Consider the following 23398-nt stretch of genomic DNA (forward strand, 5'->3'; position numbering starts at 1 on the left):
GAAGTGTTTAGTGCCCTCTTCTGGCCTCCATGGGTACCTGCTTTCTCTGCATATGCTCTGACACAGACACAGACAAATGATTTAAAAAAAAAAAAAAAAAAATGGGCTGGAGAGATGGCTCAGCCATTAAAGGCTAGGCTCACAACCAAAATTATAAGAGTTTGGTTCCCAGCACCCACGGCTGTCTCTCCAGCCACAAAAAAAAAACAAAAAACAAAAAACAAAAAAAAACAAAAAACTTTCAAAACCAAACAACCCCCACAGCATGCTGTTTTCCTTTACAGTACTTTTCCGTTTGAAACAACCGCATGCCACGTGCTGCAGCCCTGTAGACAGTGGTGGTGTGTTGGAGGCCAGAGCAGCTCTGGACATGTTTCTCCTCAGTTCCCACTGGTGCTCTGACGGGGGTGGGGGTGCGGGGGTGGGGGTGGGTGGGTGGGGAGGGGATGGAAGTTAACCAGGTCTGCTCTGCAGACTGGACTACTTGGAACACTTCCTGAAGATACCGACTTGTAAATGGCTTTTTAGTCTAATTTTAGCTCTTTATTTAAGCTGTAGTCTCCAATGCTAAGGAAGACAGTATTTCTTATCTCCTGGCTATGGTGTTATCAGATTGTTGTTATTTTTATTTTTTAATGAATCAAGCTCAGTTTTAGATCCCAGAAAACATTCTTGATGTTGGAAATGGAGGTGATTTTTATAGTTTAGAGAGTTGCTTAAGGATTAAAGTTATAGGTGTCGCTAATAGTTACCTCTTGTTGCAGGACAGTGTTTCAGGGCTTCCTTCCTGGGGAGCTACAGTCTACCCAGGAGCCAAAAGATGAGTTTCCATGCCATGCTGACTCCACCAAGGTGGAAGCCAGCAGGTTGGAAGTTCATGGTTGTCTTTAACCTATTCTCTTACTGTGGTAACGGGGGTCACTGGTACAGTTTTATAGTTGTGTACATACAATTTATGGTACTTGTGTATCTATACATTTTTTTTTGCTAGGAGAAGAATCACAGAAACGTCAAAAACATCAGCCTCTAGAGTAGCTTTGTCTCCCAGGTGTCATGAAAGTGGTCATGTGTGCAACACCTGTTACAAGTGAGTCTAAGAAGTGTGTTCTCTAGCTTTAGACTGGCAGCACAGGACAGTTTGCAGAGAGATCCCAATACAGTTAAGTCAGTGAAGCCATGGTATCTGCCCAAAACTAGAACCTCGAGAAACACTGTCTTTTTTGCTCCCTAGGCTCCAGTTGTTTTGTGTGGTTATCTTAAAATGCACAGGCAATGCAGCATGGTTTGTTCTTTGCTAACACAGCGTCTGTCTTCTCTGTTTTTATAATTAACCTTTAACCTGTAATGTTGCATTGAGTTCATGGGTATATGTTTTCTCATGTCAAAACCGTAGTAAAGCAATGCGCAGTGCATTTTACAAGCAGCCTCAGCAGTGGGAATTAGGTAAAATTCTGGGCTTTGGTTAATGTAGCCTAAAGGCTTCCTTTTAGTTTCCCTTTAGAAATAATAAAATGCACATGTAAGTGTCCTAACCTGACCTGTCCCTTTGCTATCACCACAAAGCCACAGCTTTGAGGAAACAGTTCATTATTTTATGGTTTCTGTAAACAAAGTATGTTGTAGGCTCTGGTGACAAATCTATTTCTATCCTTCTTCATGTTGTTGGCCAAATTTCATTCCTTTTGCTTGTGGACTGAGGTGCACATTCACATTCTGTTATCACCTGACAGTTGTGCTCAGTTTCTGGAATATACTATAATTCTTTGGATCATGGCTCTCATCCTCCATTTTGAAGGGCAACAACTGCGGGTTGAGTCTTTTTGTATTTCAAATCTCTTCACATACACCACCCCCAAGCTTCCCCCTTATAAGGTCTTTGACCTTTGACCCTAGCTATGGCAGGATTTCTGCTTTGTGGGTTTCAAGTCATTATACTGGGTCAAGTGCACCATTTTGGTTTAATCTTATACTGGTCAAGTGCACCATTTTGGTTTAATCTTGTGCTTCCCGGGTGGGTTCCTTAATCATCTGTGAAGTTCCATTGCCGTGTAATAGTCTCACAGGTCCCAGCACAAGAACGAGTATGACCTATCCTTAGTTCTGCTTCCAAAGCTGCTGTCAAGTAGATCTAGAGTATACTCTTGTCTGGGTGCTCCGTATGAGAGGATCTCCTGAGAACTTTTGAGTGATTCTATTATTTTTAATTACTTTGATAAATGATATGACCCAGAATTAAATGACAAAAACTGGGCGGTCTGCTATTAATACCATGAGGCCAAGACCATTATTAGAATCAGAGGCTTACCAGTTAGTTTCTAACCCCTACTGGAATACTTCAGAGAAACCCGTAAGTAGACATTAACCTGAAAGTTGACTTTCAAAGAATCATTTTGAATATGAACAGATGTAGTCTTTGTTGTTTTTGTTTAGAAGACTGTTAGTGTGTATGATTTTTCCTCCTTGTCGGGGTTTTTAAAGGGATAGATAACATTCTTATTGAATAACTCAAGATTGGCTGGAGGTTACATCTTGTACATAGTATTAATCATCCACTTGTTTGAGGAAAAAGCAATTCCTTTTCTATTGGAAGGCAGATTATTGGAGACTTCTGATTTTGTTGGGGTCATAGAAGCATTGATTACTTAAATGATTTACATCATAATTTAAAAACCACTTAAAAGTGTGGCCATTGGATTGGTAAAACAAAGTGCATCTCTTCTTGTGTAGGTCTTCTGAAAGTGAGTGTTGACTCAACACACTGACGTTCTTTCTGTTTTCTTTTGTAAACAGCTGAGTGGGGAATGATGCACTATTAGCATTTCTTTTTCATGGTTGTGTAGTTACTGACTAAGGTGGACTTTAAATGTGTTTATCTTGGTGTTAATGAGTCTGGTTGTTGTCAGCAGTCTCTAGCTGTGCTCCATCTTACCAGTGAGCACTTGACATTGCCTTTTCTCTTCTCAACACAGGATGATGGAAGTGCTTCGGATAGCAGCTCAGCTGACCTGTTACACTGGACCACTGCAACCACCATGAAAGTCTTGTCCAATACCACGACGACTACCAAGGCTGTGCTGCAGGCTGTCAGTGATGGGCAGTGGTGGAAGAAGTCTTTAGCATACCTGCGGCCCCTCCAAGTAAGCAAGGCATCTTTATAATAATTAGGTTTATGATTTACACCAGTTCATCAGTGCTGCTGTCTAGTTATTTGTCAAAATAAATCTGTGATCGTCAAAATATCCTAACAAATCTGGCCCTCCCATTGGGTAAGGAATGAGCAATCTACTGCATAGAATGTAATTCTTTTCCATGCATTCCTTGCAAAGAACCTGAGATTCATTTGAGTAACATCTGTTTTATATGTCAGGATTAAAATCCAGGGAGATAAAAGAAGAAAATGATTGTGAGTACCCAGTTGCTTCTGTTGTATTTCTGTGAGTTGGCAGTTGAGGACAGTCAGTGTCATCTTGGGGACATCTTTACAGACTCCTGCTTCTACCCTGGAGTTACAGATGAGCTAACAGTAGAACAGTTGAGGCCGCTTTGGTGTTGTTCTTAATCTGTGTTCCCTTTGCTGCCTCCTCTCCTCTGCCCCACTGCATGCAGTTCTCTGTTCTCTACAAGAAAATAAAGGGTAAACGTGGGTGCAACCCCGGTGCATCCCACACACTCATGGATTCTCTCTTTCTGTTCACTCATTCCTCACTTATCTATCTACTCATCTGTCCATCCCCGTGCATCCCACACACTCATGGAATTCTCTCTCTATTCACTCATTCCTCACCATCTACCTATCCATCCATTTAATATATATACTTAGTAGTCATTTTCTTTGGCTCACATACAATTATAAATCCTGGGAATAAAATGAGGGGAGACTTCAGTGTAATTTCATTCTCTACAATGGTGGAGAAGATGAAATATCTACATAGTAATGAAATGGTGCTGTGACGTAAGAATAACCAATATGGTGGATTTGTAGTCAACATTATCTTGGATGAGAAAAGTAGAGAGCACTCTTCCAAGAGAATCAGTGTGAGACAAAGTTGTCCTCTGTATCTTAGCCGAATGCGTAAGGCAAGAGAAAGAAGGGAAAAAGATGCAAACAAGAAAGAAGAGACAAATTGTCCTTGTTTTCAGATGGTAGTTCTACAGTTAAAAGTCCCCAAAGAATCGACCAGAAGACTTACATAAGCATTCTCAGCAAAGTAGCAGGGGACACAATCAGGATTGAGGAATCAGTAGCTTTTCCATAGAGTGATGATCAGCTCACTGAACGAACTCTGAAGACAGTCTCACTCACAGTACTACTCAAAAGAAACAACCACAAGTGTAAACTTAAAGGTCTCTCCAATGAAAACTATAAAGAATTGATGGAGGAGACAGAATACAGTTGAAGATGGAAAGGTTTCCAAGTTCTTGGATATACAGAATATTTTAATCCATGCTATTAAAAGCATTGTACAGATTCAGCCAGTGACATTCTTCAGAATCTAGGAAAATCCATCCTGAAATATACATGGGAACATAAAACACCTCTAATCCCAAAGCAGTCTTGAGCTAATGAGCCATTTAGGAGACATTTCAATATTTGACATACACATATACTGCAGAGATGTGACAATAAAAACAGCATGGTAGTGACCCCAATACAGACACACAGTCTGCTACCCGGTGGACTAGGGTGGAAAATTTAGAAATAAGGACATGCTCCTAAGGCCACCTGACTCTTAGTTACGGTACCAAAATGATATAGTGAGGAAAAATTAGCCTCTTCAACAAGAGGTGCTGGAAAAAACTGACTGTCTACACATACAAGAGTGAAACGACACCTCTCTCTCTCTATGCAATTCAGCGTCCTTAATGCAGGACCTGAAACATTGAGGGTAGTAGAGGAAAATAGGCTCAGGAGATAAGAGCAAAAATGGGCAGACTGGACTGTATTAAACTGGAAAACTGCAGAGCCGAGAAAGGATCAGCATTCTGACAAGAATGTCCATCAGATGGAGAAATCCTTACTGAATAGGCGGTCCTCTGACAAAGAATTCTTATCTGGGATAATAAGGATCTCTAATATTTAAATAACATTATCAGTTTGATAAATGGGCAGTGGACGGACATTTCTAATGAAGTACAAATGGGTAATGAGTACATGAAAAAATGTTCAACATTTTTGTCTATGAGATGATTGCAAATCGGAACTACATTTAGTATTCAATTCAAATCAGAATGGCTACCACCAAAGAATAACAGATACTGACAAGGATATGGCGAAGAGAGAACCCTTCCTCCTGCTGATAGGAATATAAATCACAGCCAATATGGACCCTGGTACCGAGGTTTCTAAATCGGAAGAAAGAGCACTCTGTGATCCACTCACAGCACTTCAGGATGCATATCTGGAAGAACCCGTTTGTGCTAAGTACAGCCGTCAGTGGCCTGCTGTGTCTCTGTGACACCATTCACATGACACGTTATGGACTCAGCCTCGGTGCCTGCCAGCAGAAGAACAGATAAATTACAAAATATGATTTGTATTCTAAATGAAGTTTGCTCAGTTATAAAGAACAAAACTGACATTTTCAGAAAAAATGATAGAACTGGTAAGGATCATATTAATGGAAATAAACCATGCTCAGAAAGATGGTAATTATCACATTTTCTCTTCATGGTTGAAAGCTTGAAGAGGACCTGAACTAAGAAGTGGACATGTAGAAGGAGGATGGGGAGTGGACTATAAAAACGCTACTGAAGATGTGTGTATAATTAAGGGCACATTGCATGTCTAAACGTAACCTCTGTATAATTAATATGAACTATAAAAGTTACTGCTGAAGAAAACCAGTGAGAATGAATAAAAAAAAAGATACTTGAAGAAGTAAGTGAATAATGACTTTATTGAGAGAGTAAAGTTTTGAGTTAGAGGGAAGTTAGGTTTTTCAGAAAATAATCATTTCACACAGAAATGTGATTGCACCACATAGGGCAGATCCACAGCCCTGGTATGGGAAACATGCTTACGTTCTTGTAGAGTACACAGGAGTCGAGAGTGACTTTGAGTGAGGAGGTCAGCGTTGGAAAGCCTCACGCAGACTGTGATGTGACTGTGGACTTTGTCTGCAGGAGAATGGAAAGCTTTGTAGAGTCTCGACAGTGCGTCTGTGTGCCGCATGTTTTCTTAATGAGCTCATGTGACCGCAAAGGCCGATCCCGACCCAGCTCGCCGGGTCGGAGATGCCAGTCATTTCATTCACACAAGCGTTTATGACGGAAGTAGGAGTGGCTGTTTCGGGGGAGTCTTTTAAGTACTCCTGACGGTCTGTGTGGCCTTCTTCAGGAAAGAGGACCTGTGGGGGTGGAGGTATGCACAGTCGGTAAAGATGCAGGCACCAGTTACTGCGATGCTGGCCTTGCCATCGCATAGACCTGGCTCTTCCTTGTCACACTGGATTATGATTATCACAGTTTGGTTCTTTTCACCGGGTGGAGTGTCTTACTCTTTCTTGAAGGCTTATTTAACACAGTGTTAAAAATCGTTCAGCACTGTTATTGATGCATCACTTTTTAAACATTAGCAGCTTCATTGTCTCCTGGACTGTGCCCACGCGGGAAGTCTGCCGTCATCTTTGACAGAATGTCTTTTACTTAACTTTCCCCATCGATTTTGAGGAGCGCAGACAAGTACAGTGAGTGTAGCAGGGCAGGAGGTGCTGGCCGACCAGGAAGGACAGGTGGTGTACACCGAAGGAAGCTTAGATTGGGGAACAGTACTGAAGGAGTCCAGCTAGCGAAAGTGGACCATGCTGTGATTTGGTGAGACTTGAGCACGCCAGACCTGAGCCTGGCCTGGAGAAACCGTCAGACCTCCTTGAGGGGACCGTTTCAGTGGAGGGGTCATAGACCTGTGATAGCATGCAGAACAAAATCTGCAGGGTTTGTCAGAGGGACATCACCTTTGGTGTTAACAGTTCGAGTCCTGGGCTGGCGGTTTGTGAGTAGAGCCAACCAGGGTGGCATCTTATCTGGTTCTTCTGACCAATGCTGCTCTCCAGTGCTTCTCATCATGCATCGATGTCGGCATGGCCAAGCCTGCCGATTGGCAGCAGCGTGGTGGAAATGCTGCTCACAGGCTGCAGCTGCTGTCGCGCAGGTCCTCTTGCTGGGCGGCTGTGTCACCTGCCTCAGGTGTACCAGACACACTGATTCCTTTCTCCTGAAAGCAGCACCCCCACTTCCCACCCTTCTGCTTCTCCTTTCTGCCTGTCCTTGGTCTCTCTTCTAATCCTCTTTTCCCCTCACTGTTCTTCTTAGGGGCAGGAATTTGGTGGAGCATATCGAATGGGAACTGTGGCCAACGACGACCTAGCACAGCAAGGATGCCATCTTTTCTACGAGTCAGTCATTCACTAACCCCTTTGTCACTGAGGTGAGGACAGTGTGCTTAAGAAGACAGGTTTGAAACTGACACGAAACAAGGAGAAACTACAGTCTTCCTGAAGTTCATCTTGGGCCTGGCTTTTAACATGGTGGTTATTAGTTCTGGGATTTGTTTCATATAGATCACGATATTTTGCAAGTTGAAAGTCCACCAAAGTGTTAAATACAACAATGTGCATTAGTGAGACATAGTTATCCAGCTCACCACGTAATCCTGCAATCGTGTTTTCTAAGTGAAACGTGTGCTTTTGTGTCATCTGAAGTGACCCTGCCGCCTATCAGCAGGTTCCCGTGGAAAGCTTTGCTGAAGTGTTGCTGAGAACTGGAAAGCTGGCAGAGGCTAAAACAGAAGTGTTTCCAACCACGGAAGGTAAGGCAGGTTGTAACCTCCCAGCAGGGCTCAGGTCCTATTAGAAGAGCAATGAATCTGGGGGAAAAAAATCAGTAATTTTGAATTGCCTAATGGCATCTATCGCTTTGTTGAAAGTATTTATTGAATTCTTACTGTTTTCTGTGGGCATATGTAAATTTGAATATCATACACTTCCTGCCTTTAAGATGCTAATGGTCACAGTGAATGGTGCACTGTGCTCAGTGTTCACTTCTTTTCTTTGAATGTAGAGCTGGTGTTGATCTACAGAGGTTTCTACATAGTGACATATTTCCAGGGAGAATGTTCTGGAAAAGAAAGAAATGTGCAAGTTTACTAAAGGCAACTTACTTGTCTTTGTTCCTACTTCTCTTTTTTAGTTTGATGTTTCTTTTGGGGTTTCTAAGCTTTTTTAAAAAATAATTTTTAAACATATGTGTGTATGTGTCTGTCTTTAAGGACCACGTGTGAGTCAGTTCTTGCTCTCACCATGTGAGTCCTGAGGAATGATTCTCGGTTCATGAGGCTGTGGACAGATACCTCAAATGCCGAGCAATCTTGCCTGTCTGAGGTGTTTATTCAGTAACATCTCCCTGTTCTTCTGCCCCTTGTCATCAGTGTTTCTCAAGGTTCAAAGGCTGCTGGAGCTCCAGCCATCTGGTCTATGCCAGGCCATTAGTGAGAAGGAAGGGAGGTGAGGAGGGCAAAGCTTCTTGGGCATCCTCACATAGCTTTCAGTTACCTCGTGCTAGGCACCTGCCTCTGCCCAGAAGTCCAGCCTCTGCCATCCAGGCTGCCGGAGCACTCGGCTGTGTGCAGCAAAACTTGGGGAAAGTGTACTGAGAAAGAACATAGGAAATAGATTGGCTTTAATGTTGACTTGCACTTGGTAAGCTAGAGTCAGGTAGTACCTAGGAGTTGGTCCCACGTCTGCTGTCTCTGGTCATTGGATGAAGGGACAGGCAGGGCGGGAGGCAATGGTGAGAGTGCTGGGGAGGTCTGTAAAGGGCTCAGAGTAGACATTCCAGCCCTGGACGGGGGTCTTGGGATGACGTCACAGCGAGGCTCCACCTGTGTACCTGTGCTTACATAGCTTCTGACTTGTTTATCCGGCTTCCACCTCACGCTTGACAATCCAATTATTATTTTTCCAATTTCTCAGGATCCACCTCTAATATTCTCTTTACTGATTACATATTAGAATCACTTAGAGAATTTCAAGAAATACTGAAGCTTTCAGATCAAATTGGAGACCTTTTCTTTCAGAATCTTTAGATTTGGGTCCATTAGATTATGAAATTGCGGTAAACTCAATGTGTAAATTTTTTCCTACATTGTTCATCCCAACTACAATATATCTTTTCTTCAAACTCTCCCATGTTTGTGCTCTGGGCCCTTTTTCCTTTCAGGACAGAGACGGCACCTGAATCATTTCTCTTTGTTCTGTTCAACCTGAAGCTTAGACCGCAATTGCTAATCTATTATTGGTCATGCCAAAAGCTACAGGGTGGTCTGTTTGGGACATGCCAAGTGATTGTTTCTCCGTGTGGTGGGGAAGGGCGATGTGGGGACCACAGTTCTGGGATCAGTGGATGTAGCGTGTGCTCTTGGTTGATCTGAATGCATGTTTGTGTGCTGTTGGTGGGGTCAATAGGATATCAGGGTACAGGGCATATCTCTGTGTCCTGGTATAGTTTTTTTAATATCCAATATTACTGCATGGAAGACATTTCAGGGCAAAGAAAGGATTTAATTTGCTGTGAACATTCAGTATAGGGATGGTTTTAATAATAACCTTTTTTATTTGGATTTATCTTTTGTAAAGCATGTTCTGGCTAGCAAATATGATGTCTTTGAATAATGCTAATATATAGAGAAACTATACATAATAGCTTTATAACATGAGGTAACGGCCAGAAACCCAGCAGAACTGAAGAATGATGCAAACTAAATTTAAATAAAATAAAAATCATGATAGAAATGTGATTCTTGTCCTGATAGCTTCTGACATGGATTATAACACATGTTAAACTTCCCCGCATGATTTGAATTTTTAGACTCTTTTAATAAAATTGATGAAAACGTTTTTTATGGAAACCAACTGAAAAAAATAATCATTATTTCTTTAGCTGAATGAATGATTTAATGGCTAATGATTTCTAAATCAATAATAAGGGTGAGCATTTAGTTCTAGAATGGAGTTCACCGTGGAGTGCTTTCTAGAGGCTTGGCACAGATGATCTGGTTTGGGAATGTTTAACTTCTTTGGAAAAATGCATTGCCTCCAAGGTTTGCAGACAAGCATTGCAAATTAAACTCCTATACACTGCTAAAAAAATAGAGCAGTTCTTTTTAAAATACATACATTTTAAATTATGATGTAAAGTTCCTGTGATTTTCTTTAGCCCATATGGAATTTTGTGGGTCCGCATGAAACCCCTTGTCAGTGTGTTTATCCTCTCCTCTGAAATGGGTCAGACCTTGATTCCAAGGCTGCCATGTGTCCTTTGTGTGGGGCTTGAGTGGCCCTTTGCAGCAACTCTTGATTTCCAGTGATAGCTGTAGGAAAGTTTGGATGCTCGGGGTGGTGTAAGACATGATTCCCTTCCTTTCCAGTCCTTCCATCAGTTGACTTTAATGGCTGGTCTGTTAGGAGAGGCCCTAGGCTAGCGTGGAGGAGATTAATGAGTTGTGATCTTCTATGGAAGAAAAATGTTATGTGATGCTAGCAGTTGTATAGTGATTAGGGAAGAGACGTGGTCTTTCCCACCTGGGCTTGTGGTGGGGGTGTTCCCGGGACACCTGTGGTTCTAGTAGAAAGCACCTGAGTGGTTATGAGCCTAACTGGCTGAGTGCTGGGGACCAGACCTAGATAACTGTTCTAGTAGGAAGCTTCTGTGAGCAATAGGTGAACTCAGCGAGATTGAACATTCAAAATACTTATTTGTAAGGGAAGACTTTCCCCTCCACAACTTTACTAAAACATGTGCTATTCATAATAAAATTGAAAACATTCTGCATTGAGGGGACCCCTAGCCCTTCATCTAGAGTTGGCAATTTGTCTTTTACCGTCATATTGTAGTTTTTATTCTTCACCCTTCTCCCACCAAGCCAGGCGATTTTGTATGGATTTCAAGGTAAATTGCAGGCATGACTCTTCCCTCCTCAACATTATACTGTGAAGGTTTTGATGTAGGGTTAATATTTACTGTTTTTCTAAAAGGCAAAGATTGTAAATAGTGAAACAGAAAAATAGTTCAACTGAGTTCTACCAGTGCCTTTGCTGAGATGCAGGGATGAAGAACTCAGAGGGTGGACATGAAGGAGTGAATACCATGTGCTGGACCACTCATTTAAGATGAGCAGAACTCAGGGAATGGACATGAAGGAGTGAATACCATGTGCTGGACCACTCATTTAAGATGAGCAGAACTCAGGGAATGGACATGAAGGAGTGAATACCATGTCCTGGACCACTCATTTAAAATGAGCAGAACTCAGAGGGTGGACATGAAGGAGTGAATACCGTGTGCTGGACCACTCATTTAAGATGAGCAATGAAAAGAAAGGAGAACTGTTGAGGTGTGAGAATGGCTAGTTGCCAAAGGAAGACTATTTTCCCCTAGACATCCATGGCTTGTGTGTTGGCAGAAGGCACACAGTAAAGAAAGGACTTACCGGGACCCCGAAGTCTCCTTTGCAGATGAGTGGACACCACTGCCATCCTCCACAGAGAAGATGGGTGGTGACTGAACTACTGTTGAGTGCTGCATAGCAGTGGACAAGCCCTGTCACCCAGGGTGGCTGTTTGAGTGCACAGTCCCTTCTGAGTGAGCGAAGTTGGCCTTCTTGCTTAAATGCGATTACTAAGACTTTAAAAATTATGATTTATATAAAATGGAAGTAATTGCCTCTTTTACCTGTGGTACCTCTTACAAGAAAGACTTACCATTCAATCAGTTTTGGGGGAGGGGGGCAGAGATCAAAACAAGTCCTAACTGAAAAACAGCCCTTGAAGCCAGTCGCCGATGGAGGAAGCGGGCTACCCAGAGCTCTGTCTGTTAGGGACGGCTCTGCACTTCCCCTGCGTGCGTCACTTACTCTTCGCTTAAGAGGCCGGCATGCTCAGACCCCAAATCCAGGATGCTCTGAAGACCAAAAGCGCTTATTATGACTTGTTTGACATCTCAGCCTGAACTAAGTGGACACGAGGTTATGACTCTCTACTTATCCCTGTACTGAGAGTCTGAACTGCTTTGCAGCACATTCATGAATGTCTGCGGTTACTGCTGCTCCCAGAATGTGCTGGGGAAGGTGTCCTACGGCATGTACAGCAGAGCCTCCTGAAACGCACATCAGGAGGACCTGGTCATGTTTTCCAGGGCTGTCTGATTGTGGAACTGGCTCCCTTCCTCCTCTATAATTTGTCTGAGTTTCACTGTATAGTTCTAGTTGTTGCCCTAGTTGTCATTTTAAACTGCACCAGGGATTCTAGGTTTCCTTAGGTGTGCAGACACATAGGTGTGAAAATGATTGTCATGAAGGGAAGTGGTTGATAAAGATCCTAAAACAAGAGGAAAAGAACCTGGTGGGCAGCAGTGGCTAGCGGAGTCAGGGAAAGCATGTATAAAGGCTGTTTTTGATATTCTCATAAGATGGGAGGGGAGCATGGGCAAGGTTAACTTTGATATAATAGATATCCCGAGGCTGTCGATTTAGACTCTAGTTCCAGGCCTGGAAGTGATTTAAGACAAATAATTGACGGACAGTATGTAACAACCAAGTCGGAGAAATTGCTTCAGAGTTTGGACTCCGGATTTGTTTTACACATCAAATCTAGGCTCATAAGCTGTTCACCATGTCCAACATCAGCTAGCTCTTAGGAGGATAGCCTCTCTGTGATTAGCAAGGACTCCAAAATGTCAAAACATTGTAAAGACAGAAAATAGAGAACGTAATCGGCATAGCTATGTATCCAGCATCTGAGTGGGTGTTGTTGCATTGGAGCAAACATTTGTGTCGACAGTGATGCTTTCACTTCAAGGGCAATGATGACTCTTAGAGAAAACTTAAAAGCGACATTTTTGCCATATTCATAGTACATGAAAATTACATATTTTCTATTCTGTTGTTGTTTTGGTATAAACTGTGTGTGTATATTACCTAAACTGAGAGATGTTAGTAACAGCTTGGGACTTGTATCTGAGACATAGTAGAGCCTTTTTAGAATAAACTTTCTGGGATTTCTGCATGTGGATGAAGACTTTCCCTTTGGAAATGCCTGCTGGAGGCTGTTTATTCTAACTGCCGCCATACCTCTTCTGGTGCCTTGTTTGTTTGCCTTGGAGAATCTTCTGCATTGTGAGCATCTGCCTAGTTACATCCCCTGTGGAAGCCAACTTTAATCCCTTGGTGGTTTTTTGGTTTCTGGAAATGGCGAGATGCACAGTAAATCAAGGAAAAGTTGAGCCGATGTTTCAATAAAGATGTGATGAGAAGATTGTCAGTAATGGATCTTAATTTCCCAGGTGGGACTGAGCTTAGCTCCAGCCACAGCTCTGGGAAGCAAGGTCCTGCGCTAGCTGGAACAAAGCCACTCATGAGACAGGCGCTCCTGCGGGATCCGTGGGAAGAGATGAGTGGGTTCAGTTTAGTGAGCTAATCTGAAGAAAATGGGGGTAGAAGTGGAAACTGCCTAGGTCAGGCTTCAATTAACGGTCACATTTGAAAAGACTTCAAGAAATAAAATTAATAGGCAACAGTTCTCAGTATGGGAAACACTGAAATTTCTTTATTCCTTTAAAATAAGGTTTCCAGAGGACTGGTAGACAGCTACTGAATGGCAGATACTGTGAGATAGATACTGGTCAGACCTTCAGCTCTCCCCGAGTGCTCCCTGGGAAATGCAGTCCCATTGCTGACCATTGTGTGTGGGGTTTCTGTAATGTACAACTAAAGTTTTCTTAAGTAGTCCCCAGTCATTCAGATGTCTAAAGCATATGGCTTGGGCTGTAGGTCATCCATCCCTGAGTTTCAAGTCTTCAAGGACACAGTCATCGTCTTGGGCTTCTGTCTTGCTCCTGTAATTGTTGGTAAAATGTGATTGAGGCTTTTTATATTGTATTTTAAAATTATTTGTTTAGAGACTCCTTCTTGTCCTATCCCATTTATTCCTAAAGACAAGGATTTTGCTTCTTATTTTAGAGGATGTCTTCTTAGAGAAGGTTTCTCTTAATACTGAATGAGGGGATGAATTTGGAAATGGGTTTTGAAAGGAATAGCTTTTGATTAAAAATGTCTTTAGAACTTTATGATTTCTTTGGAGGCCTGAAAGTGGTTCATTTGGTTCCTAAGGCTTGAGAACACATTAGGAATGTATCTTTTCTTTACAGAAACGGAACACAGTGTAGAGAAAGTGCGGTATTTTCTCCCGTGAGTCACCACAGGACAATGTGAATTCTAGGGCATCCGTTGACACTTGTGGTTGTTCCTCACTCTTCCAGCCACGAGCTAAGCTCAGATTATACTAATAACTTCAATATTTGTCCAAGTAAGGCAAGATTTATGTGGGAATCCTGCAGTGTATTTCCAGAATCAAATTTCATTTACTTTGGGCTATTCATATAGTATTGTCTCTCATTTTAGTATGTTTTTAAAAAAGCAATCTTTAAAAATTTGCAAACACACACATATTCATTCTCTCTCTCTCTCTCTCTCTCTCTCTCTCTCTCTCTCTCTCTCTCTCTCTCTCTCTCTCTCTCTCTCTCTGAAATTAATGAGGTCCAGAAACTATTCAATTCAGTGAGCCTCTATGCAGTTATAGTAGACATTCTACAGGAAACCTCTAAAGCCTCAGATTGGACTTTTCACTTTCACTAGGAATATATTTTTATGCACTTACCCACCACAAGAAATGAAAAATTCATAACAGAGCTAGCTAAAAGTAGCTGTCTGTCTTTATAACTCACGTTCATTGCCTGCATTCTGTCCATCTTCATCCCCTAGTAGTTAGCCCGTCTTGTTCTCTTTTCTCCTGGCTATATAGTACCCACATGTGCATTTGTTTACATATGTACATATGTTATTGTCTAGATTTCACAAATGAAGGACAACATGAAGGTTTTTCTTTCTAAGATTATGTGACCTTGCTTAATATTATACATTCTAAGTCTCTCCATTCTTCTGTATATTTTGTGATTTTATTGATGGAATACTATTCAGCTGTAAATTTAGTGTATTTGGTATATATACACACACACATATAATTTGGTACACACATACCTATTGAATTTTCATTCCCCATTCATCTGTTGATGGACAGCTAGGTCGACTCTAATTCATGCTATAGTGGATAAAGCAGGAATAAACATGGGATGCAGGTATCTCTATGATGGCATTTGAGAGCATGTATGTTTTTTAAACAATGAATTCACATTGTGAGTATACATGATTGCAAGGAATTTGACTAAGGCCACAAATAAATAGCATGCATCCTTATCAAAACAAATTGTGTGTAAACCCAGAACTGATAGACAATGTACTGTTCCCTTAAAGTCATGACATTGGCAGGTTGCTGCTTGTAATACTTTTTTTGTGGAAAAACTGTTAATGGTTAGAGAATTTTAGTATATGAATAAAGCAAATGACTGCTTTTCTTTTTTTGTGGACTGTGAGGAGGAGGGTTGTTCTTGAAAAGAACTAGATTGCCATTGTTTTGTTCTTCATATAGGGATTTTTCCTAAATTATAAAGTTAGGTTATTTTATTTTTAAATTTTATTTTATGTGTATGATTGTTTTGCACGAGTGGATGTATGTTTGTGTAGCATGTATGTGTCTAGTGCTCACAGGCCAGAAGAGGGCCTTGGATCCCCTGGAGCTTGTGGTAATTGTGAGTTGCCATGTAGGTACTGGAATTGAACTTGGGTTCTGTGGAAAAGCAGCCGTTGCTCTTAACCACCGAGCCATCTCTGCAGCCTCTTAGGAAGGTGTCCTACTGTTCTGGCCTTATGGTATTCATTTAATCACCCCCAGTTAGTTGTTCTTGATACAAATGATTTTGTATCAAGACCCTACCTAGTCTTTCAAAAGGCTGAGTTCTGAGGACCCATCATGGATATCTTTCTGCTTGAACTTAGCAAGGACTGGGCTGACAGGATTACCTCAAGTGTGAGCAACACACACTGTAGATTTTCCCAGTCATGGGGAGATTAACATAGTTAATCTGTTTAACATAGTTTGCTGGGATCTGTGTTCAGTCAGTGCCAAGTAGATTTTCATGAGCAGTTAAAGCATCTTCAGTTGATTGTCCATTGAAACCATATAAGGCTAAAAGCATAAAGTGCCATGTAGATCCTTAAGCAATGTGAGGAAATTTTTAAATTTTTTTTTTATTCTCAAGAATAACATACATACATATATACAATAACCATATTTACCACCTATTTCCTCTCCAGTTTTCCACATAGGTCCCTGAACAGGCTCCCCTTCCAGTTCTGTGCCCCTCCCCTGTTTTCTTCTTCTTTTGTACTTCACTAAGTTCAATTAGTGTTACCTGTGTGTGTGTGGGTGTGGGGCCATTCACTAGAGTATGGGAAGTCCTCCTGGTGGCCACATTCTCAAGCAGGCCACATTCTCCCTCCCCAGTTCCATCAGCTGCAGAGGGCAGTGTTTCCCAGGACGACTCCTCTCCTTTCTGCCTCCTCTTCCGTGGTTCCTGTGCCTGGCAGGTAGGGGTGAGGATGTTGTTCTAGATATCTCTCATTCTCAGTACTGTTACCAATCATGCATCTGTCCACTGACCAAGGCAGGCAGCAGCTCAGGTCCGTGTGTACAAACATACATATTTAGTAGGAATTTTACAGCATGGCATTTAACAAAATCACAACAGCAAGTTCCACCCTGAGTAATAGAGTTTTTGTTTTTTTTCCCCTCTACATTCAGTTCTTTTGCAACTAGCAAGTGATGCTTTGCCGAACGACCTGACACTGGCTCTTGCTTATCTCCTTGCTTTACCACAGGTAAGCTTACCTCACCAACGAGAACTTAAATAAACAAAAGTAATTGGCAGTGAAGTTGTGTAGTATATGTGTCCTCTTTTCCTGTCCTCTTTTTCTGATAATGCCTAGGTTCCAGGGCCCGGTCAGTCTCCAGAGACCTAACTGTATAATGCTGACTTTAATGTTCAGTTCAGCTTTCAATCTGCTTTATAGAGCAAGGCCTACTTTATTTCTGAACTTTCATACTGCATGTTAGGATGGGCTCAAGTTGATGTGATGGGAAATTTGTATCATAATCCTAGAGTAACCAGTGTGTGATGATTTCTGAGTTGATTCTGCTGCTTCTTCCTAGGTGTTAGATGCTAACAAGTGTTTTGAGAAGCAGGCTCACTCGGCACTGTCGCTCCAGCTGGCAGCGTACTACTACAGCCTACAGATCTATGCCCGATTGGCTCCATGTTTCAGGGACAAGTGCCATCCTCTTTACAGGGTGAGTCCTTACGATTTCTACTCTACTAGTGAGTTGAATTACAGCTTTTCTGAAATAGTCAAAATAAGCCTTTTTCCTTGTATGCAATGGCTTCCCAGCAGACAGCCTCGGTCTTTTCCGTGAGGCATGTCTGCTTCCCAGATTGCATGAAGAAGCAGATTGCCCAGTACTGAGGGTGAATCCTGATTCTCTCTCTTTTTCTTTTCCAAAGATGATCTCACTAAGCTCTTAGTTAGGAGAGACTAAAAGGCAGAATTAATTTTTTACTTTCTATCTCCAAAGGAGGCTGGCTCTCTAAATTAGCATAGTAGACATCTCAGTTTCTTTCCCTGTTCTTGTAATAAAATACTGACAAAGGTTACTTATAGGAGAGAAGGTTTATCTTTAGTTCACAGCTCAGGGGGCATGGCATCATGGTAGAAGTATCAAGGCAGCAGGCACTTGAAGCAGCTGCTCACATCCCGTCCATAGTCGGTGCACATACACCGTTTAGTTCCCTCTGTTTGTAAGTCCAGGATCACAGCCCAGGGACATGGTTCTATTACGATGGTGGGTCTTCCCATTTCAGGTGACACAGTCAAGGTAATCCCCCTTAGCGATGTCCAGAGGCTCACCTCCCAGATGACTCTAGATTCTCTGGATGTAAGCTGGCGGTTACCACCACAGCGAGCAGTGTGATTCCATGAATGATACTGTGCCTTTCTTTGTGATCCCAAGATGAGAAGCAGCAAGTATATAGGTGCTGTCACGTCTCCATTTGCCACAGGCTTCAAATATCCTTTACTGGTGAGCCAGCACCAGCTCCACTCCTGTTGTAGACCAAAAGTGTGGCCATCACTATTGGAACGTTCTCCACGTTTACTTGTGTGAAGCACATGTAATGGTCAGCACTGGGAAATGATCTCTTCTTTGACTAGGATTGTTTTAAGGAAACTTCAATGCATAAGTCAATAGGTCAGACTTTGACAGCCACAGTGTGCGCAGATCTAATGTTTATATTGTATGAATGGAGAGTCTCCTCCTCTGGTGAAGGTAGACTGACGAAATAATTTCACAGGTGTGTCAAAACGTTAGCTGTCGTGGCCATTTAAACAAATTAGACCCTTAAGGCATGTGACAAACACTCACCTTGTGACAGCAATCGCTCTCATCTTTCAGTGTTTATTTAAAAGGAGAGTGGTTGTAGCATCCGTCGGAGCACAGGGTTATCTTCCTCGGACCTGGCCACTGTTGGCTGTGCATTGTTCCAGGTCTGCTCTAATACCTTAGTAGTGTCTGGCTAAGCAAGCACTGTGTCCTCATACCCACGAAGCATGAGGCATTTATTTGGGGACTAACTTTTTTCTTGGTTGTCACTGCTGTTTTCTATAGTTACGGCTACTAATCTTACGTAAAGTTACTTTATTAATTTTGTTTCATTTTTAAGGTTTCAGATTTTTTATGTGAAACAAGAAATGGTATATGGGGTTGTAGCAGTGGTAAAGCATATTCAAGTCCCTGGTTTCAATGCCTAACACTATAACAAAAATTAAAATAACTATATATCAACGGGTCATGGTATGGATTGAGAGAATGAAGTAATTACATGTAAGGAGTATAATGGCCTTAATGGGATCCGCCCCCCCCCCCCCCCACACACACACACATACAGCGACACTGATTCTGAAGGCTCTGAAATCTTTGGAACTGACCGATGTAGCTGAAATGGCTAACTGGTCAAGGCTTGGAGGTGATATCTACTTCTCCTTATGGCCCAAGTTCTGTATTTTCTGATCTTTCAAGATGGGAACAAACCACACTCCAAGCCACACCTCCATGTCCTGAGCACTTCCGCCAGCATGCTTCCCCACTGTTGTGGTGAACGGCATCTTTGAAATTATATGCCAACGCAAAGCTTCCCTTACTCAAGTCTCTTTAGTGATGTATTGTATTAGTTTCTTTTCTATCACTGTGACAAACTCCATGACCAAGGCAACTTATAAAAGAAAGCATTTAATTGGGCTTCCGGTCCCAGAGGACTAGAATCCTAATGGCAGAGTGAAGGCGTGGAGGAGGCAGGAACAGCTGAGAGCTCACATCTCACACTACAAGCAGCCGGCACTGAGAACGGCCATGAGTCTTTTGAAAGCTCAAAGCCCACCCCGAGTGACAGTCTCCACCAACACAGCCATACCTACTACCCCTTCCCAAATAGTTCTACCAATTGGGCACCAAGTATCCAAATGTATGAATCTCTGGGGCCATTCTTATTCAAACCAGCACAGGTGTCTTCTCATAGAGATTAAATAGTAACTAAATAGGGATTTGTGGCGAGTTTAATCTGTGCTTATTTTCATTAGTACTTTATTGTACACAAAAGGAACAAGTAATTTGCTTTAAGACACCAATTTGTTGAAGCACAGTGAAGCTTTCCTTTGCCAAATGCACTGCACCTTGCTGTAAACTTGAATATTTTCCTAGAAGCTGGGTTGAAATCTGAAAGCACGTTTGACTGTGTGTTCTCTGGACATCATTGCCATGCAGTGCAGGTGCTGAAAGGGGACCCTCGCTCCCATATCAGTCTGTCACTGTGTTCATTAGTTTTTGGTCATGGCTGCAGTCACCCAAGAGAAACAATTTTAAAAGAAGGAAGACTCTGCTGCTGCTGTTCGTAATTTCCAAAGTTTGAGTTTGTATGTGGTTGACCCCATTGCTGGAAGGAGGCATCCCACATCCTGATGGTAGGAACCTTAGCAGAGGTTGCGGAGAGGAGGGAGAATATTAGAGATTTCTTCTGCTCCCTTTTATTCCATCTTCTCTCCTAGCCTATGCGATACAAGTCCTTTTCTTATCAGTGTGACACCCAAACATGTCTCCTTAGATCACAAGTTTCCATCCCTGACCCCAAAGAGCTCATATCTACTGCACAATGTGGAGTCATCCAGTCCAGCACCACTGTCTAATAGTTCTAACCTTCTTTGAAGTCCCAAGTTCCAAGTGTCTTCCTGAGGCTCAAGGCAGCTCTTAGCTGCAATCCTCTGTAAAAACAAAAAGCAAGGTATACACTTGCTTTGTTCAGTGGCACAAGAATAAATGCTCCTGTTCCAGATGTGAATGGGAGAGGGTGACTGTTCCTACAAACCGGTTCCAGAGGCTTCCGAGTCCTGGTGAAGCCGAGGCACAGCCACAGCCTCACTTTCCTGGCGTTGTCTCTGTGTCAGTTGCTGTGACTAACCTGACACACACAACCTAGGGATGCAAGGTTGATGCTTGCTTAGGTCTTGGTCCACAGTTGGTTGATTCCATTGTTTGGGGCTTGAAGCAATCAGAATACCAAGGCTGCAGCAGGAATGTGTGGCAGACACTGGTCTCCTCCAGGCAGCAGGGAAGCAGAGAAACAAGGGTGTGGACATGCTACAGGATTCCCTCTTTCCCCTCTTCATTCAACTTGGACCTCTAACCTTCAGCACAGTACCATCCACTGTACCATGAACAGGCAGGCCCTCAGTTAATACCTACTGGGGACACAGATAGGCTCAGAGTACGGTTTACCAATCTTCTGAGAATATAAGCTTCCACATTTAATGAAGATGGCAATGAAAATTAACCATCACAATCGTCTGTATACCAACATCCTACGATCGGCATAGTGCTCTGCTGTTTTTCCCTTGAGGTCAAAAGATTGAAAAGCCCTCAGCACATTCATCACTAACTGTACCTCGGGCACCTTTTACTCTGTCCTTTCCCACTGAAACCAAACAAGGAAGTTTCCTGACCTCGTGCAGCTGCAAATGTTCTCCCCATCTGTTTAAGAGAGTTGTACAAGGTGGCTGGCTGCAAAGATGGCCTAGAGACTCAGAGCATGTACTGCTTTTGGAGAGGACTCGGGTTTGGTGCCCAGCACCTGTGTCAGATAGCTAACCCCCACCTGCCACTCCAGTTCCGGGGAATCCAGTGCCACCTCCTGGCATCTGCAGGTACTTGTAGTTATTTGCGTATCCCTGTATACAGACATCATATATACAAAATTAAAAATAAATCATTAAAAAGGGAGTGCTCTATGAGCTGTGGTATGTAGGAGCAGGAAGATTGTGTGGAGGGCTATGAAGCACCATTCCCTAGACTAAGTACAGCTCCTGTAACCATGAATTCTCAGCAGCAGTACGTACCTGCACTGGGTGTACAGGAGACTAGCTGTGTCAACAGCAGTCAGGAAGTGGGAGAGGGTCTTGCGGCCCTTCCCCTTACCTCTAAGTGATTGTTTCATCCGTAGACTCTGGCAGAGAGTCACTGTCTTCAGTTGTGTGCATGCTGCTGAGCCCGCCAAGCTTCAAGCAGTAACTCCAGACCCACTGTCACCCGAGGACATTGGTTAACCTTGGGTCACAAAACAAAACTCAGCACATGTAAGAGAGACTTGTGGAGATGGGGAAGTGTGGACATAGTTGATAGGGAGGTGAGCGTGCAAAGCACACGTAGGTAAAATTGTAAAAATAGGAAAACAAAACTCTTAAAAAAGACAGTTCCATGATGTGTGGGTCCGAGCAATGAATGCTGCAGACAAGAGCATCAAAGACAGATTCAGCATGTCTTCTAAGTGATAGCTTTGGGAAAGCCAGAGACCTTGCAACAGAGCCACACCTTGGCCCATACTCAGTTTCACTTTCCAAAAACTCTAAAGAATTCTTGGGAGGAAAATTCTGGTTGAAGTTATCCTTGCTCTGTTTCCCCTGTACTGAAAGCCAGAAGTTCTAAGTGTGCACAGTCCCTGAAAGGGTTACTAAGTGTCTAGAAAGCTTTCATGTCTGGCCCTCACTAGGTCCTTCCTCAGTATGGCTTACCGTCTCACTGGAGCAGCTTCCTGGAGCACTCCCAGTCTCTGCAGGCGTGGCTCACACACTTAGCCTGCGCTTGCCTCCTCATGGTGTGCACCCTCTATTTTTTAGAGGTTTTATACTCATTAGATAATGAGGTATTTGAAGGCAAGGTCTGTTGTGTTATTAGATTTTCCAGTGCTTAGAATAAGTCCTGGAATAGGAAGGGGTAATAATAAACAGATGTTTCTTGGGAAGATAGCTGAAAATTCATGATTCTGCCGTACACCTTGGAAGACTGAGCTGTGTAATTTCAGGGACTGTCTCACATGTGACTGCTTTGTGCCAGGCAGTGTTCTGGAGGAAACAGTAGTGAACATAGTTTATAAGTCACCTCCCCACTTAGGAATTGCATTCTCCTGGAGAATCACCTCTATATTGTTCTTTTTTGCTGCTTCAGTAAAACACCATGATCTACAGCTGCTTATGAAAGAGTTTATTTTGGCTAGGGATTCTGGAGAGCGTCCACAATGGCAGGGGACAGGGCACAGCAGCAGGGGCCTGAGCAGGAAGCCGAGAGGGTCACATCCTCCACATGAACACAAAGCAGAGAGTGAACCACACGTGGAGGGAGGCTGTGAACTCAAATCCAGCCCTGTGATGAACTTCTTCCAACAAGGTTGTACCTCCTAAACGTTCCCTAACCTCCTCAAGAAGTGCCACCATTAGAGGGCCAACTCTTCAAATGCATGTTCTTATGGGGGATATTTCTCATTCAAACTACCACCTGATACCATGCACAAAACATAAAGATAAGCAATGGGAAGTAGAGGGTGTGTGTGTGTGTGTGTGTGTGTGTGTGTGTGTGTGTGTGTGTGTGTGTGTGTAATACTGAGGAGGGTCAGGAAAGGTGTCAGTTGATAAAGCTTATCCTTGAGTAAAGACAGAACCATTAGCACCACTGTATAGCTCCCTATAGGAAGAGCATTCTGGGCAGGAAACAGCAATACCAAAGTCACAGAAGTGTCAGTGTTCAGCCAAATATCCTGTGGTGTCTTAACACGAGTATTTGAGTTGGTCTTAAAATTATACTCTGTAAACTTCAAAGCATAAAAGAGTTGCCTGAGCAGAGGTCTGTGTCCAGATGCAGGCCTTCCTAGCTGGCTAAGGGGGTGTCAGGAAGGGTTGTAACCACAGTCAGCTGAGTGACTTGTTCACCTGAGCTGCCGGCACACAGTAGAAATACAAAGTGAACCGTGCAGCCCCTTGTCTGCTTTAAAATGCCTTCACATCTCTCCTCCCCTGGGCCCT

The 23398-nt window shown here is 42.8% G+C and overlaps 1 protein-coding gene across 1 annotated transcript in view; it reads left to right on the top strand.

Annotated features, from left to right (window-relative positions):
- The window catches only part of Nbas (NBAS subunit of NRZ tethering complex), a 274692-nt gene that overhangs the window by 146469 nt on the left and 104825 nt on the right, over window positions 1-23398 (top strand). Inside the window, 6 exon segments of the mRNA XM_037198012.1 lie at window positions 2970-3137; window positions 7312-7404; window positions 7406-7426; window positions 7723-7807; window positions 16749-16825; window positions 17157-17294. Coding sequence (XP_037053907.1) covers window positions 2970-3137; window positions 7312-7404; window positions 7406-7426; window positions 7723-7807; window positions 16749-16825; window positions 17157-17294 — 582 coding nt within the window.

The sequence above is a fragment of the Peromyscus leucopus genome, chromosome 22 (assembly GCF_004664715.2).
Source record: "Peromyscus leucopus breed LL Stock chromosome 22, UCI_PerLeu_2.1, whole genome shotgun sequence".
NCBI classification, from domain to species: domain Eukaryota; kingdom Metazoa; phylum Chordata; class Mammalia; order Rodentia; family Cricetidae; genus Peromyscus; species Peromyscus leucopus.